This window comes from Cryptotermes secundus, unplaced genomic scaffold, assembly GCF_002891405.2.
Source record: "Cryptotermes secundus unplaced genomic scaffold, Csec_1.0 scaffold537, whole genome shotgun sequence".
NCBI classification, from domain to species: domain Eukaryota; kingdom Metazoa; phylum Arthropoda; class Insecta; order Blattodea; family Kalotermitidae; genus Cryptotermes; species Cryptotermes secundus.
Window position 1 is genome coordinate 2,178,238 of NW_019740661.1, and position 17,941 is coordinate 2,196,178.

A 17,941-nucleotide genomic window follows, 5' to 3' on the forward strand; every position below is an offset into this window, starting at 1 on the left:
GACGATATAAGAAGACGATATAATATTTCAAGATGTCAGAAGAAGTTTACCGAAGACGCATAGAACCATTAAATGACGATAACTACACAATCTGGAAACATCGCGTAACGCTAACCCTAAGAAAGAGGAAGCAATGGGAAGCCGTGGAGCCCGGATATGATGGAGTAGAAGAGGATTGGACACCAGGTCAGATTCAAACAAATCTTGAAGCACTTAACTTTATTACCGAGAATATAGAAGATANTCCATGTTTTGGCACTTAGTTATTCTTTGCATGAAGTAAATTTTATAAGAATAAAATTTGAATATAATATATTCTATAATATTCAGACATGGCAATTAAAAATACTCCCATTTATTTTCATGAAAAAATTCACTACATATTTTGCTCTGAAATTTTCTCTGTGAGCTATTAAATCCTTTAAGATAATCTGTACAGTTGACACAGTATATATCTTCCCGAGCTTTATCATGACTTTTGCCAGATTCTTTCTTTCTTTCTTTCTTTTTTTCAGATCGTCAGCTGCGACATTACAATGGGCAACAGCCACGACGATCCAAAAATTGGCAGAACCAAAGAATAGGGGCTTCTCAGAACCACAGACGACACTGCTGTTCATAGTGGGATGTGCGCTAAATCTTTTTCAGTGAATGAATAAACATGAAAGAAACAGAACTGTAACTTACAGAAACAGAAGACTAGTGAATGACTGTGTGTGCCATATGTTTGTAAGAGTTGTTTCCCAAATGTTCTTGAAAATATTAAGTAATGTTTTTATATGCTAAACTAATTTTTATTTTAAAGTAAAATAAATAAAAACTGACTAGACAGATACTAATATTATAAGAACACCAACTGGTCAAACATGCACTGTACCAAGAATCAATGAGGCTTTTCATACTTACAAATATCCTTCCATTTGTCCAGCAGTTCCCAAATTGTACATGTAGGAGGTATAATCTAAAGGTTGTGGGATTGACTTGAGGTTGTAGATCGAAACATTTTGTTCCAATTATCCTGTCATTTGTTGTAGGACCTCTGGCCTCTTCCTTCAGGATGGGATTCTATTTCTGCATCTCACTTTCTGTGACCTTTGACACGTCTGGATATCTTTTTATTTTAGGGTACAAAAAGAAAATCATTGTTATAACCATTAACTGTGGAGTACAGGGAACCAATGAGACATTGTGCATGGCCATGTAGAGTCTGAGTCAAACTGCACTGTAATGACTATAGGAAATATTCTGCCTTCACTGCTTTTACATCATAAGCTAAAACTGTTTCATGTCACAAGAGATTCCAGATTCTAACATAACTTCACAGATTGCCATGTACCTGTCACCATGTACTATGTTACAAATGAGATAAAGTGCTTCCTCTTAAAGTGATGTCAATGGATGAGGTAAGCATGCATCATCATGCTTGATAATTTGATCATTTTTACAGTGAGCAAATTATGCCATGTTTTTAACACTGATATTATAATTTAATCTCGCATGCAACCTTCAGTGTTTTGTGGATTCCTTATCTGTTTTTTCAGCTTCACTCAGAACACATGCCCCTCACATCAATCATTCCACAGTAAACAGATATGTCTGCAAAAATAAAGCTTTCTGCTCTGATTAAAAAAAAATAATTTTCCACCAAAGGATGAAAGGATCAAGAACTTAGATTATGTCACGTGCACAGCAGCCTTACATGTGCTTCATTACCCTAAATGTATGCAACAAACATAAGTTATAAAATACTGTTCCAGACACAGAGAACAACTTGCAGTATCAGCTGTGATTAATACTGAAACATGTAACTTGTAGTCTTCACAGATGGATCATAGTGACAGAGGTCTGTACATCCTTGTATCATAATCGTAAAATCATTTTTGTACAATTTCCTGAGACATACACATAAGATGAACCGATATGCATAGAAGATTTAGTTAAATTGCAAACAAATTTATATCAAAGGTAAAATTCCATTTTTCTTTCAGAACTCATATATACTTGTACAAATGACAGAGCACTGTTATATATTATGAGTTATTCTGTTACCTTCTGTGAATGAGGCATTACTAATGTCACTCTTTATGAAGAGGATGTTTAAAGAACACACATCTGTGAACCTGAAGCATGGTTTATCTTCCAGTGAATTCTCATCATCTGATTGTGTCTCTCAGTCTGGTGCAGCTTCTGATATGATACTGATCCATTATGAATTTCTTTGTCAGAATGGTTGGGGGAAACAAGGATATAAATCATTTCCTTGAAAAACCATTCTGTGGAAATTAGTTGGACATGAAAATGAGAAATATAAATCTGGTCCATTGTACAGCTGGAGAAAACTTTGCAGTACTCTGCCAAAAGTACTTAGGTCATTACAGCATTCAAATACTAATTTACCAAAGCTGTTAAGTATTATTCTGCTGTGCTTCTGTAGGTGTACTTGATATGCTGACAGTGATGAACAGTGTACATGACGCTGTGTGACGTGACACTGGATGGTGGGCTGTGAATGTCACTGGCCAGTATCCAGGTCGAAGATCAGCCTCCAAGAGTTTGCCCCAGCTTGGTTTGGAAACCACATTCCTATATCAGAATATCTCATTTAAGTAAAACAGATTCTCTTCAGTTTCATTAATGTATCAATTCTGAGCAATGTGATCAACAGCACCTTGTCCATGTGTTGACCATACAAAATATTCATGGTTTTGTATTTACTATCAGTGTTATGGTGTAAAAAAGAACTAATAGATGCTAGAGAGTTAGGATACATTACTGCAAACGATGACATGAAAAATATATCATGTTGCATGTGATACATCAAGCACATCAGTCAAGGCCAACCAAACAAACCACTAGTATGACTTGTGCAATGACAATTAGGCTTTTATCAGAAAGAGTGTTGCTAAGTAACTCCCAAGCCAACTGGAAGCTGTGACACTCTGTATGAGATATAATCTGTAAAACATTAGGACAAGGAGGCAAATAAGTCTGTTATTATGAATTAGAAGATTTTCCCAGAAAGGGATGATTAGAAGGAAAAGGTGGAGTCACGACAGCTGCACCACCATTACAAGACATGACTGGTAGCATGCCATCAAACTGACTCCATGGAATAGAGTTCCTGAGAAGCTGATACTCACTAGGTTGGTTAAGAAATTCCCTGCTTTTTATTGAATCCAAGGATTCACAGGAACCTACTCCTTGACTTTACACTGACCTGAACCAGTCAACATCTGTAGCAGGCTGTGGGAAGGCAACAAACGCTGTAACCTGACCTGGTTCAATCTCCACACTGATGTTACCTGGGCATTCAATCTTTGGCTTCGGGAATGCTGCATCAGAAATAATTATTATATGAATATTCCACTTAAGGACAAATGAAAGTCTTTCTCTGGATATTTGTGTAGACTTGAACAATTTTCTATTAGTGCACGCAAATTTACTTCCTGAACCGATTTTGTTAACTATGGTATGTTCACCAAGATGGTGTAATGCATAACCATTAACAACATGTTTCTTTAAAACCCATAACAGGAACAACATGACAAACACTTAAGATAACCAACTTCATGGAGCACAGTCCTTGAGAAACTGACAGTCGCTAAGCTGAGCAGTATATTTGCTGTCGTGTGTGGAACCCGAAGGTTCATACTGTGTTCACAAGAGCCTAGGAGCTATGCTGAACCACAAAAATCCTGTTCACCCCCTTACACCCTTATTTTGTTAGAGTTGTCCTAATCTTATATCTCCATCCATGCCTAAATCTTCCAGGTGTCTTTCCTTGAGGTTTTCTGAATAAATTCTGTATGTATTTCTCAGTTCACCCATAAGTGCTACATATGATACCCACATTGAGCACCAGTGACATCAATTCTATAGAATACGAAATTAGGGCACACAAACAGTCAGAGCATATCTCTGGCTAATGGAAGGAAGTAATAACACTGGGGTTATTGAGAGTTATAAATTCAAACAAATATATCACATATTAAAAGCAGAGAACAAGAGTTAAGCACAGTGCTTATCATACATTACACAAATGTAGTTAGGGGATTTTCTAGAGGGAAGACCAAACAATGAATGGCAGTCTTGTAAACTGTAGGCTGATCCAACCCGAGGAGTTTTGATGGAAAAAGCATGATGAAATCTCAAGGCTAAGAAAATTACTATATATATATATATGCATTTGTGTAGAAGTGCACAATACGATGTACAGCATTACGAAGTGCCTGACAATTTAAAGTATAAGAATAAGTGGATAAAGCACTGACATGCCAGCACAGTCCTGTCAACCTCATGGTTTCCTTCACATAAAATTAATCTAACTGAAACCAAGATTAATTGTGATCTTGTATGATGCTTCTTTGTCTTTAAAAAAGTAAAGTGTAGTAAAAAACGGTGAGTGAAGAGATCGAAAGACTCTAGTAGCTGGAAAGGAACTTACGCATGCAGAACCCATTTTGTGGACCAGCCCAACTGCCACTTGTCTCGCAGACTTTCCGGTACTCCCCATGCACCCTGTACCCATGTGGACATCTCAGTTCACAAACTGCTCCTGCGTGATTCACAATCCTTCGACGCCAACGAGATCGCCACCGTTCTGGAGCCACCATAAAAGCTCTTCGAGTACAGTGTAGATATCCATATGAGGGGGTAGATAATGGTGGGCATACAATGTCCATTCTTCCTTCTGGAAAATAAAAACAATCTAGTTCAGCTTTTCAAGAAAATTCTACAGCGTATTGCTTCAGTTTTGGGCTTACTAGCCTAATGACTTAACATTATACAGCTTTCACTTAGTCTACAAATATTTCAAACGTAATAATCAATACAAATCATGGAAAACTTTATTCGACATGGGAAAGTGGATTTAAACATTCGTATTGTAAATATATCCTATAATGCATTAAAGTAAGTGTTCAGAATTACCTATGCAAGTTTTATGATCAGCTGCAAGAAAAAATCCACGACCACAAAGGCACTGGTAGCTGCCCTTAATGTTCACACAGCCCTGCATGCAGCCACCATTTTGTACTGCACATTCATCCACATCTTTACAATGTTCTTCTTTGGTCTGCACATACCCTGGCTCACAAATTATAGAGAAGTTCTGTGATTTCCTACGTCGAACTTCCATTGCTATAGTGATGAAGACATAGTGTTCAAGTAAAGAAATAACATTTTAATATACAATTCAAACAGAATTTATGTGCATATATTACACTTCTATAATTTGTATAAATTATTCATGAATGAATGAACACTGCAGTCTTCTAACTGCAATTAATTGATTGAATGATTGCTGAATTGCTGCTGGTCCTCTCCCAACACAATATGAGTAATTCTTACTTCCAAAGTTCCATGGGATTCACGATAATATTTACTGTCTGATGGCTTTGAGAGCCTTCAGATTATGCTCAAATAACTGCAACTGCTGACACCACTTACATTACTGCTGTATTCTGTTGTTGCCATGGAAACATGTTGGTTTGCAGAGCCATTACTTAGCAACAGCTGTTTTATAGATGCTTGTTTTGTGGTTGTGTCCTAGAAACGGATCTACATGCCACAATATTGTATGTATTATGTACTGTTCCCATATATGCTACATGTTCTTCCCACCTACCTCCCCTTGATCTGATCACCCTAATAATATTTGGTGAAGATTATGAATTATCATACTCGTCATGTTTTTTTCCTTCCTCCCATTATGGCCTCTGTTTTAGTTCCAAACATAGTCCCTAAAAATTTGTTTTTGTACTCTTTCAGTACACATTCTTCTCTCAAAGCAAAAAACCAAACTTCGCACACAACAATTGAAATAGAATTTCAGAAAAACTGTGCACCTTTACAAGTCTTCCAGTCATTTCCAAGCATGAAACCAGGGGGACAGAGGCAGTTTGCTCCTCCAAGTGTGTTCTGACAGGTGTGAGAGCAGCCTCCATTGTTTATGGCACATTCATCTGTATCCATACAGCTTCCAAATGGTCCGACCTCAAATCCAGATGAGCACTCAGCAGGTGTGGAAGATATGGCATCTGTGGGTTCTGTATTTGGTGGATTATCACCAGAAACCTGATCTCTTAGATCTGCACACTGATATGAGCCCAGTGTGTTGACACAACCCCCAGTACAGCGTCCTCCCACCTGCAGTTCTGGATCTGCACACTCATCAGTATCTGAATATTAGAAAATTGAACACACTGACATGTGCTGCAAAATAATACTTTGATATACAAAACAACTGTAATATTTCCAGAAAAATGAAGGAATAAAAAGAACCTAAACTCCTTCCACCACTCTCTGTATCACAGTATAGGATTAAAAGTATGAAAATTCTGCAAGTGACTTTATCCCTCTATCAAGACATGCAATTCAAACCTTTTTCTGCTAAGGATTTATCAACTGAGATGTACCAACATTATGTACTAATAATACAATTATTTCTTTGATAGTGCAGTTAGGTGTGCAGTCAATTCATATTGGGAATTCCAAAATTCAGAAAATTTAGCTGCAATTTCTTATTTTAAACATTAATTTAATTAATATTAAATTATATGCCGTGTAAGTATATTCTTCAATTATGGACCACTGACCACAGTTTGTGAATAACTGATTTAGAATATTCTTTCTGTCCAGAAAATATTTTCACTAACTGCTCTTTCACAGCTCTGAAGTTTCAATTCGAACACTACATCCCAGAAAATGCCACGCTAATGACCTCATTTCTATTCCAGCTCAAATATTATCCTAATTAATGCTTACACTATTACCTTAGCATTGCCATCAGTTATTTATATCTGACATCAGAAAACTGGGATATCCAGTTCATAGAAATGTACAATTTGATAAAGTAATGTAGAATTTGAGTCGAACAACCCTGCTGTGTCAAAGAACATAAATCTGAACAGCTCCCATTACTCCATTTCTCCCACTTTTCCATCGACATAGTTACTACACAGTCCCTAAGCTCTCAGTCACAGGTTTACTGACCACAGTGGGCTGTGTCATTGAGTGCCAAAAATGAGACTGTTGCCAACCCCAGAGAAACTCAGAGGAAGTCAGGTTCCACATGTAATACCTATAAATGGTGTTTATAATTCTGGGACTAGAGATAGACTATGCGGCAAATGTGGTGGCTATGTTTCTCCAAGGTTGTAAATACTTACTAGTATCTTCTTTCACTTCCCTGCCCTTTTCCACTTTTCCCACACAGCCGAGATCATGATAGATTTATCAAATACTCACTCTAACAAAAACTAAAATAACAATTTCATCATCATACATCATCATAACAATTTAATTATGCTAGATCAGATTTTAGTTGTCTATAAACTACAGAACCCAGTCGTTTACAAATTATAATAAATAATGAAATCAGAGTTACAATGTACAAATTATCAATTCAAAAATAAAAATATTGGATATAGGGGAAGGAACTTACAAGAGGAAAAACTGTTTTAAGTAATGAAATGTTTGTACTGGTAAATAATTTGATTATTTAGGCTGCTCAATAGGCTATGAGAGAGATAATAATATTAATATAAAGATAAATACTCTTTGAGTTTTAACAAATTAAGAAAGTCAGCTACACATAGAACCATGACTCATGTTTCACTGTGAAATGATGATGATATGGTATTAAGACAACTGAATGGACTTGCTAAGACTTTTATACAGGGTGTCCCAAGAGGAATGGACCAAACTTCGGGAAGGTGTTCCTTATGTTAAAGTATGCCGATATAACCCAAAACACCTATGTCCAAAGTTGAACGATTACAGAGATAATGGCCAGAGAAGTGTCAAACTTTGACTGCTGTTACACACTTGTTGATTACAAAATACATATTAAAACTGGCAGGAATATGTGGATTCTGTAATGTTAATAATGTACGTAACATCAAACTAACTTGTGAGTGACGTGAAGCCACAAAATTGAAGTACAAAATACTCGCTCGCCATGTCATAATTGTCCTTAGGGTTTCCAAGCACTATACATGACACATGACTGGCAAGCATTGACGTAATATGGCTGACTGCTCATACTGGTATAAACAGACTACATAACTGTATTAAACGTACATCCACGGAAAATCTCTTTTGGAATTTCGTATCCATTATCTCATGTGGATTATTATGGAACCACGTATGCACATTTCGTAAATTATTTACACCATCCAGGGTAAAAGACGCCTCATCACTGAATAAAACGATGCTTAACAGTTCGGGATGAGCTTTTTATCCAGTGGCACAAATCCATATGCTGTGCATNGCGTAAATACACTTCGAGATGGAATCCTTCGATCGGGAAAACGCCTTTGGTATTCTTCAACAGCAGCACGTGCATTGCCACCACAAAATCCACACACAAAATGCATATCACAATATTCCACGTGTGAAAACACAAGAGGCATATTTCAGCAACTCATCACACAACTAATTTACCACCCATTCACGACCCCGCCGCAACGTAATCTGTAGCCTCTGTAAGTAGCGCATGAGATTACGGCAACTGTGAATCACGACACTCAAGGACAAACAGATAAGAGTCTCAGCTGATAGGTACAGTGCGTGGACCCGCTAGAAGACCATACTTTTCTCGGGCCATTATCTCCGTAACCGTTCAACTTTGGACATAGGTGTTTTGGGTTATATCGGCATACTTTAACATAAGGAACACCCTCCCGAAGTTTGGTCCATTCCTCCTGGGACACCCTGTATATCCTATTTTGTATGTGGTGTTTCATCTGCAGCCCAGAAACATGCTTTCAGAAGTTTGCTTTAAATGTAATAAAATAATAAAGCCAACTGTGTGACAACTTATCTTACCATGACACGTCTTCCAGTCAGTGTCCAACATGAAGCCTGGAGGACACAGGCAGAAAGCACGTCCAAGTGTATTGAGGCAAACATGGGAACAACCAGCATTGTTGTGAGCACACTCATTGACATCCTGACAGGTGTGTTTGTCAGCAGCCAAGTGAGTACCAATGATCCCCTCACAGCTGCACGTGTAGCTGCCTGGCAGGTTGTGGCATGAGCCTTGGCAAGGGCCATGTCCGTTTCTCAGCAAACATTCATTTATATCTACAGGATAGTACAAAGACAACACAATTCCTTTCTATGAACCTAAACCATGTGCTCTTTCTGCTATATCAGAATATGGCTAACAGAGCAAGCTGGAAAAGTGAGCAGGTATCACATGTCACAGAAACTTCCTTACTTACATATTTCACATTCTGGTTTGACTTTTCATAGCCAACTAACTATAATCTTATATATCAAAGTTTTTCTACATGGTTTGTGTTTCTCTTCACCTGATAGGTAGATGCCAGTAACAGGTCTGTATAGAATAAGGAGCAATATTTGTCCAGTGCTTTTTATTTGTCACAACCATTTAATTCATGAAGCGGTCACTATTCATAAACAAAATGGTAAATAGTGGAACATTCATCAACAGGTATACATACACTCATATGCTTGTAACATTCTCTTAATAAGTACACAGTTTCATTGTTTTGGTATGGTTTACTTTAAGAAAATCTGGAAGAGGCAGAGACAATTTTTCTAGTGAATAAAGCAGTCTTCTGGGATTTGGCACCATATATATGTGGTGTTGACTGACGTTTCGGAGGAACGTATCGCCTCCGTCTTCAGGGTAGGAGGAAAAATATAAGAAATCCGCAGGTGAAGAGACTGTGAGAACGGGTAAAAGCAGACTGGCCGAAACGTCGGTTAACACCACGTATACACGGTGCCAATTCCCAGAAGACTGCTTTCTTCATAGTCACTGCCATGAAAACCTCAAATCTTACAATTTTTCTAGTGTTTTACATAAAAATAACCCAATTTTAATTAATTCTGAAGAACTTTTTAAAATGAAAATTAATTAAATTAACACATTTTCACTTTATGGAATATCAACTTGCCACTGATAAAATTCTATTTTAAACATTTTTCAAGATTTCTGAAGTTTAAAATAATTATTACCTAGACAAGTCTTGCGGTCTGCTGACAGTCTGAAGCCTGAGGGACAGGTGCACTGATATGAGCCAGGTGTGTTGCGGCACGTAATTTCACAATCACCATTTGAATAAGAACACTCGTCAACATCTGTAACATGTACGAGTATCTGCTTTAACTGCCTGACATGCATACCTGTACAGTCATATAGTCTATTCAACACATCTCAACATTTATGATCTACCATGACATGATTATACTCGTATTCTGATAACTCTCTTGTAGATGGTTTCACAAATCAGTGTTCAATGGATTTTTAACCTGCAGCATGGTGTTATGTATGTTTATTCTAATGAAGTGTGGTTAATTTTAACTGACTACATTACATTACATTTCATTGCATTCCACGGAGCCAAAGTTAGTCAAAATGACTGTAGGATGTGGAATATGTCATATAAATACAAAACACATGTACAGACCCAATGGAGTTCTCACACAGGAGAAACCAAGAATACACAGTGACTACAAACAGGGCTATTTAAAGATACATAAGTTATTTTCAAGACAATAGGTATTCATCAACCGAGTAGAATGAACGTGTATTTAAGCATCGATTCAGTGCTATTTTAAATCGTGCCTTTTCATTCATAAGACCTTCGAGATCAGATGGCAGGTTATTAAAAATGTTGATCCCAGCATAATGTGTGCTTTTCTGAAAGCACGGGAGGTTAGCAATTGGTTTATGAAGACAGTGTCTGTGTCTAGTGTTAACACTGTGTATATCTGCATTCGTCTGAAAATGTTCTTTGTTATTTATAATGAAGTTTATAAATGAATATATATATATTCACAAGGAAAAGTTAAGATCTGTAGTCTCTTAAATAGATCTCTACAGGAATTATGGAATTTGACACCCATCATGATTCTAACAATTTTCTTTTGCAATATAAATACCTTTAAACTCTCAGATGAATTACACCAGAAAATTATTCCATACTTCATTAAAGAGTGAAAATAAGCAAAATAGATTGATTTGAGAGTGTCAATGTTACTAATATGTAACATGAATCTAACTGCATAATATGCTCTACTTAACTTTGGAATCAACTGATCGATATGGTTTTTCCAGTTCAAATGATTATCAGCTTGCAAGCCAAGGAACTAATTAACTAACTAGCTAAATAGCTACATGGATCACTTTATGGAACTTTAAAGTCCATTACATATTCACAAGAGCCTGCCACTGCTACCTCTCCTGAGCCTCTTGAGGTCATTCCACAACCTCACATGCGGTTTCATCGACATCCATGTCAATATAATACTCTCAAACAAGCACAGGTCTCTGAAGTGGTTCTTCCATTCATGTTTTCCAAATTAAACTTATTTATGAATTTCTCATATCTTCTGTCTCATTGTCTCATTGTCCATTTATTTTCCATATATATCCCTACAAGTTAAAAAAANTCTCATATTTTCTGTGCACAGAACATGCCTCACTCATCTGATTCTTCTGTATTTTTTAACCCTAATAACATATACTGAAGGTCAAACATTATGAAGCTCCTCAATGTAATGTAAATCATGAAAAATATTAGCTAAGAGAGGATGCATGCTAATACCGTGACATGTTGTGTCTTGCATTCTGAAGCCACGGAAGCAGGAGCAAACTAGCTGGATCCCAACTACAGTGCACACCTGGTCACATGTGCAACTGTTGGGTGTACTAGTGTTGCCCTTACTGTAGGGTAGACATTTTGGCAGTTCTCCCAACCACCTGTGCTTGCTACACACCAGTCGTGGTGTTTCTATAGGTTCCATCTTGTAGTCATGCTGGCACTCATATTCAGCTTCCAGGTATTTTCCCCTGATGAAAACGTGCAAAGTTGTGAGAAAGTTTTTAGACTATATCTACAATGGTTTGCTTGCACATCATACGCTGTGTCTAAGTATTTATTTCTTAGAAATTATCCCATCATCTTGAATTTTTTACAGAATGTTTCACTATTACATGTCATCTACAGAAGGGTTTCTAAATATCAAAGTAAGAAAGAAAGTTCATATGAATGTGAGCCCTGACGGTTTTCTAAAAATTTACAGCTATTCTAATTTCAAACTCCATTGTCACACCTTAAATATTTCCTGAGCATGATGGGTTATATATAAGAAAAACAAAAACGAGCTATTAATAATCTCTCGCTCTCTCTTTTTTGTGTGAAAGAGGTGCTTGAAATGTCTTCCACCTTCATGTATACACAACTCAGCTCTGTCAGCATGACAGTGCTATGACCCATATAGTTTGGGTAATCCTCAATTGTCTTCATCTCATTCTTCATATTTTATGCTCTCCATATCTCACACTGCCAGAAGTCTACCCATGGAAGCGCCTAAATGGGAGAATTTTTCATGTTCCCATACTGAGAAACCTGTGCTATCCAATAGAAAACATAATATTTGTGCTGCATTGAATATCACATGACACTACTCAAAGGATGTCTGAAAATATTAAAAAGAGATTTGAGGTCTGGCTTCACCATCATGGATCTCACCTCAAGCACATCCTACAGGTGTCACTTTACAGTCCTAACATTATTTATGTTAGGAATAAATTATGTAGCATTATTTGTATATTCTGTTAATTTTTGAAAGACAAAAATCTGTTAGAAAAATATTTTAGATTTCTTGTTGAAATTTCAGTGGGAATTGTTAGGTTACAAGCGTGTTATCTACTAAATTTGAGCTTTCTGTTGCTTCTGCACTCTGTCTTTGATGCAGTCTATACTGATACAGTGATATCAATTCTTAATAATTTATGTTATGATAGACTTACCACGTGTACTTGATTTTTGCATTGGCCACAACTGGTGCAGGAAGGAATATCCCATTTAGACATGACCAATCACCTTCCTCTGTTATGTTACCTAGTTCAAATACTGAAGAAGGGTTCAGTTCCATGTGATCTTTTGCTTGCATTCTGGTATCATGCTCAGTACTATTCTGCAACTGATTCACAACCTCACCGGACACAGCTGTTATAGAAATGTTGTCATATTCTGATGTAGAACTTACTTCAAGCAGTGTTGTACCCTTTGTGATTTGAAGTAGGGGTATTTTATTATCATTCATTGATTTTCCCATGTCTGGTTTCGGATGTTCACTATTTGCAGATGTGTATAAAACGGGATGCAGGATGATAGGCAATTTAGCTTCATTAATTTCATTATTTACAGCCTCTGAATTATTAAAATTATTTTCTGTTACATCCAACACAATCCCATGAGCCCTTTCCTTATTTCTTCCAGACACCATGTCAGTGGTATCCTCGGTAGGTGATGGAATTTCAGGGATAAAATCCTGTTTGAACCTAGTCTTGTTTCTGTTCTTTGCGGCTTTGTCCATGGTTGAAACACGAAATTTATTTGATCCTTGTTTTCCATTTTTCTTTTTCTCCTTTCCTTTAACCGTACTTTCTTCCCTGTGTTTCTTTTCTTCCTTAGACTTCTTCTTGTTTTTCTTCGTCACTTCATCTTTCAATTTCCCTGATTTTTGTTTCTTCTTTGTTACCTGCAAAGCAAGAATATTTGCCTTATCGGTGATAATCAATACACCCTTATTAAGATGAGCTTCACTATGAGCAGAACGCCCACTATAAGAAATACTGAAATAAAAATATATGGTGCACAAAAAATTTAACAGCTTATTTCAATTCATACCTTTTCATTACATATGGAACAAACCCCACATCAACATTATGCCATCTGAATTCTCTGTTATTTACAAACACTTACTAGGATGTGCAGTGTGTAGTGCTCCTACTGCTATTTCATGAACATTTAGTTTATTTTTCTTTTGGTGTTATTAATTATTATCTGTGTTAAGTGTGTCTGTTGTTGCCACAGCATGTCTCATCCTCAGGCACAATATAGATGAGACAGCTTCCAGGTAGATGCTCTCTGTGAATATACTGAATAAGCAATCACATACAGCCAGCAAGGAGCAGTCCTACAGTTTGGGCAGGGCCTAACAAACCACAGCCATAAGGAACCTATACATTACAGAGCGCCTCAGATTTCGATATATTCTTTCCATCATATGGCTGTAAAAATATACAATGCACTTCCTGATACACTTAAGGAAATTTCTAATGATATAGAAAGGTTTAAGGGTAATTTAAAGGAACTTTGTATTTTAGTTCTTTTTATACATTGGAAGAGTTTTTTATGAGATAATGCTTGCATATTTATATTATATTGAAATTTTAACCAATATGTTAGTTGACTAAAGTTTCTTTGTAAATAACTTCAATTATCTGTTATAACATATCTCATTTGATTATACCGTTTTAAAGTTGTAAATATTATTATTTGTATTTTTTATTACCTTTATCTTATATTGTAAATTGGTTACTGTAATATGACTAATTATATTCAACTTTCAAACTTGTATTACATATAAACTGGTTTTTAAATAACTGTCATATTGTATAAGCATGATTAGTAAACTATGTTTCGACTGAATTTTTATCTTAAAATTGTTCATGTCTTATTTATTATTTTCAAGATAAATTTTTAGATGTGACTTAAATCTTGTATACTATAAACTTGTTATTTTGACAACTGCTTGATTTCTAAGCAAGATAGGTTTATATTTCTGGACGATTTCTATATCTATTGGTTATTTCAATCCTGCAAGGATTTTATGGAATGCGAATGAATATATCTAAGTGACACAAAATGGACACAAAATTTGAGTGTGGCATATAAGAAGTTTCTGTAGGTCATATTCAGTGAAAACAGCAGTAAGAGCATTAATGAAGCAGAAGTTACTTTATTTTGGTGAAAGAAAGAGGATGTAACAAGAGAATGGAGAAATGTGAACATTCAAAGCTTCATAATTTGTACACAGTACCAAATTTTATAAGGTTGATGAAATGAGATTATGGGAAACACAGCATGAGGGAACTGAGTGATGAGTACAAAAGTTTAGTCATAAAATCTGAAGGAAAGAGACCACTCAGGAGGCCTAGATATGAATTTAGATGAGACAGAGTGTGAGGGTGTGCACTGGATTCATCTACCTCAAGACAAGGTCTAGTGATGGGCGCTTGTAAATGCAGTATTAAATCCTTGAGTTCCATAAAAGGCAAAAGAGAATCAAACTGAATGACTACTAGCTTCTCTAGAAGGACCCTGTTCAATTCAGTTAACTAGAGTTTTCTAGCTGAGTATCTCACCTGCATGTGGGGCAAGGCCACGCCACAGTCCCAGTCAGAATTAGATGTAGGGCCATTGGTGATGGAATACACACATGCATTCCTTTGGGGAGTTTTGAAGCAGTGGCTGTGTAGGGTAAGGCCATAAGTAAATTCCCTTTAACAAAACTGACTGACATATTTCACAGCAGTAGACCCAAACCTATTTGTGCCCAAGGGCATACTTCAGAGTTAGGACAGAGCAGTTGGTGCCGACCAATTAATGTAACCAATTTTTTTTTTTCTGGGCAAGCAAATATATGGACATCAAGTAATACACAAAACAACATTTTCAACATTACAGGAAACTATAAAATTAAATAAAAGAAAAGTACCTGATATTGCATGTAAAATTATTAACTGAATTCTCTGATAAGTCAGTTCATGATTCCATCCGTTGCCTGTGCTCTGCAGAAAGTTAGTTAATCTAAACTTTGACACTACATTTCATTGACCAGTCTTTAAAAACTGGGTGAGCAGGATGACTTTCTTGTTCACAGATAGTGGTCAAGATAGGCATCAGTAAGCCAAGATCTGTTCTTTGATTTCATAATGTTCATAATTGGAAACAGTGATTCACAAAAGTAAGTGGAACCAAAATTTGATATTTTCTATGCTGAACTTTTTAAGGAACAAAACTTTTCTTGGTCAACTGAATGCCAAAGTTTTCATCCACTGTGTATGATTTCAGAATGTCAGTTTGTCATTCCAAAATCTCAAGCTCCATGTCTTCTGCCCTTGTCTGAATGAGTCTTCCAATGGATGCAGCAGTATCTGTGACCTCTACATGGCAAGTAAAGAATTTTCATGGCAGAAGTGTCTGAGAGTGGCCAGAAAATGCTGATGGGCTGAAATCATTCTCACCATCCATTATCTTTATACTCTGGATATGTACAAGAGACTCTGCCTTCATATGCAACATCCATGAGACTAGTTTTGCTTTGAATGACTTTAGAGAGCCTATCACTTCAGCCATTTGTCTCTTCCCTGAAGCCTGAGATTTAAACAATTCAGTCTGCCAGTGGTGTCAGTACGGAAACCCATGACTACTAATGAGCAAGAGTTTATTTGCTTCTTATAGAATCTACAGTCTTAAATAATGCAGATTACATCAAAAGTCCAACTTACATCTTCCTGAAATCCAAAATGGGGTATTTTATCTCTTCTCTTCTTCATCTTCTTCCAATGTTTTTGCTTCTCTGCTTTCAACCACATGCCAGGTAAATTGCTGTCATCTGATCTCCTTAATGTTGTCATAGCAGGAGCATATGAGTAATTCAAGGAATTATTTGGATCTTCTTCCCTACTTATGTTATCTTTCTTTCTATTTTTCCATAACTTTCTTCCTCTTTGACCTTTATTTTCAGTGAAAGAAAATGAAAAATAACAAATACCATTAATGTAGAACACACATAAATACACATTTATATACACCTACTGCTTAATGGAACAGTAATGGTCACACTTTGTGTCCCCATTACAGTCATAACAGAGCGGAAGGATCCAGTGCTTTATAAAACATGCCTCATTCTGGTGTCTTTGCATGTGCATTTAAACCACTTTCTGAACTCTGCACCATAGCATTTCATTGCACCACACACTGTAAAACATATTACAATTTTGAGACCAGTACCTCATACAGGAAAGGATGGCTATGTTCACACTTTAATGAAGACTCATTAAATAGTACAAAATTAGTCTTGCTTGTAGATCAGTGTCAGAAATGGAAGACTATTGCATAGCAGATATGAAAGAGAGAGAGGGAGAGACAAATGTTTTCTAATTCCATAACAGCTTGTTCATTGCTTACCTGAGGCCAAAGCCCACATCAGTGGAAACATGTGAGATGACATGAGCTCTTGAGAATGTTGAAGAGGTGAAAAAGTGCTCTTTGTATACAATTTTAAATAAGTTTTGTAGAATTTAGTTTGGTTTGGTAGACAAGCACAGTAACCACATAAAGTGTCAGTATTTTTGAGTGAGAATGAACAAATTCCAACACACCTGCGATATACAATACTTTATGTGTGATGCCAAAATCTACCAAAGGCAAAAATACTTCCAAGATACTTCTTATTGTCCCATTCCATTTCAGATCTTAATGCTTACCAGTGTCACATTCTACTGTTAAAATCTTTTAAACTTTGTAAGTAATAATACTCATACTAATATTATTCTGTTAGGTATATACCACATAGACATGACCTGGCAGATTGGGCTTGCATAAATAATGAGATAAATGCCTTTAATAGGAAACTGTTTAAAATCATGAAATGGTATGAACATGTAACAGTAATGAACTGTGACTTAAACAGATCACTGCCCATAACCATTCAAAGCCTTAAAGAGAATAGAATTAGTTCTAAAAATAGGCTGTCTTTATATCTTATAAATAATTCCTTTTATACAGTTTCTGAATATGTGGAGCATAACATAAACAATTAGTTTTAATTATTCTGTTATCTGTGTTTGTTTAAATTTTTTGTATTTTATTTTTTATATGACAACCTTCATGTCCATTTGTTTTGGACTTATAAAATGAAATGTATGTATGTATGTATGTATGTATGTATCAGTATGTGTACATGTAAGTAAAGTTATAAAAATGATTTGCAATTTGCTTCCATTATGAATAAAGAGCTGAAACAATTATCTAATAACCAGAAATCCTTTGAACGTTCCTTAAAAAAATTTTTACATGCTAACTCTTTTTATGCATTAAATGAGTAT

The 17,941-nt window shown here is 36.1% G+C and overlaps 3 protein-coding genes across 3 annotated transcripts in view; 1 reads left to right on the forward strand and 2 right to left on the reverse strand.

Moving 5' to 3' along the window:
* Nucleotides 1-860, forward strand: part of LOC111872498 (fibrillin-3) — a 136,802-nt gene extending 135,942 nt beyond the window's left edge. The window contains exon 24 of the mRNA XM_023866478.2: nt 516-860. Within this exon, the coding sequence (XP_023722246.1) occupies nt 516-622 (107 nt within the window). The 3' untranslated portion in view covers nt 623-860. The remainder of the gene's footprint in view (nt 1-515) is intronic.
* A 163-nt stretch (nt 861-1,023) lies between these two features.
* LOC117282020 (signal peptide, CUB and EGF-like domain-containing protein 2) lies at nt 1,024-13,456 on the reverse strand. Its single transcript, XM_023866479.2, has 10 exons — nt 12,791-13,456; nt 11,583-11,827; nt 9,991-10,113; nt 8,830-9,087; nt 5,847-6,179; nt 4,930-5,139; nt 4,445-4,690; nt 3,218-3,332; nt 2,398-2,583; nt 1,024-1,111 (listed from the first exon to the last, which is right to left on the reverse strand). Exons 1-9 carry the CDS (start codon nt 13,357-13,359, stop codon nt 2,406-2,408), a joined length of 2,277 nt encoding a protein of 758 aa, XP_023722247.1. The 5' UTR covers nt 13,360-13,456; the 3' UTR covers nt 1,024-1,111; nt 2,398-2,405.
* Nucleotides 13,418-17,941, reverse strand: part of LOC111872499 — a 31,716-nt gene continuing 27,192 nt past the window's right edge. The window contains exons 4-6 of the mRNA XM_023866456.2: nt 16,340-16,566; nt 13,483-13,524; nt 13,418-13,435 (exon numbers count right to left, since the gene is read on the reverse strand). Coding sequence (XP_023722224.1) covers nt 13,418-13,435; nt 13,483-13,524; nt 16,340-16,566 — 287 coding nt within the window. The remainder of the gene's footprint in view (nt 13,436-13,482; nt 13,525-16,339; nt 16,567-17,941) is intronic.

Coding starts and splice junctions, on each gene's coding strand:
- LOC117282020 (XM_023866479.2), bottom strand. CDS start 13,359: ATGGACAAAGCCGCAAAGAACAGAAACAAGACTAGGTTCAAACAGGAT. Junction 10,114..11,582: donor GCAAGACACAACATGTCACG/GTATTAGCATGC, acceptor TACATGTTACAG/ATGTTGACGAGTGTTCTTAT. Junction 2,584..3,217: donor ACAGATGTTGACTGGTTCAG/GTCAGTGTAAAG, acceptor ATTCTGATATAG/GAATGTGGTTTCCAAACCAA.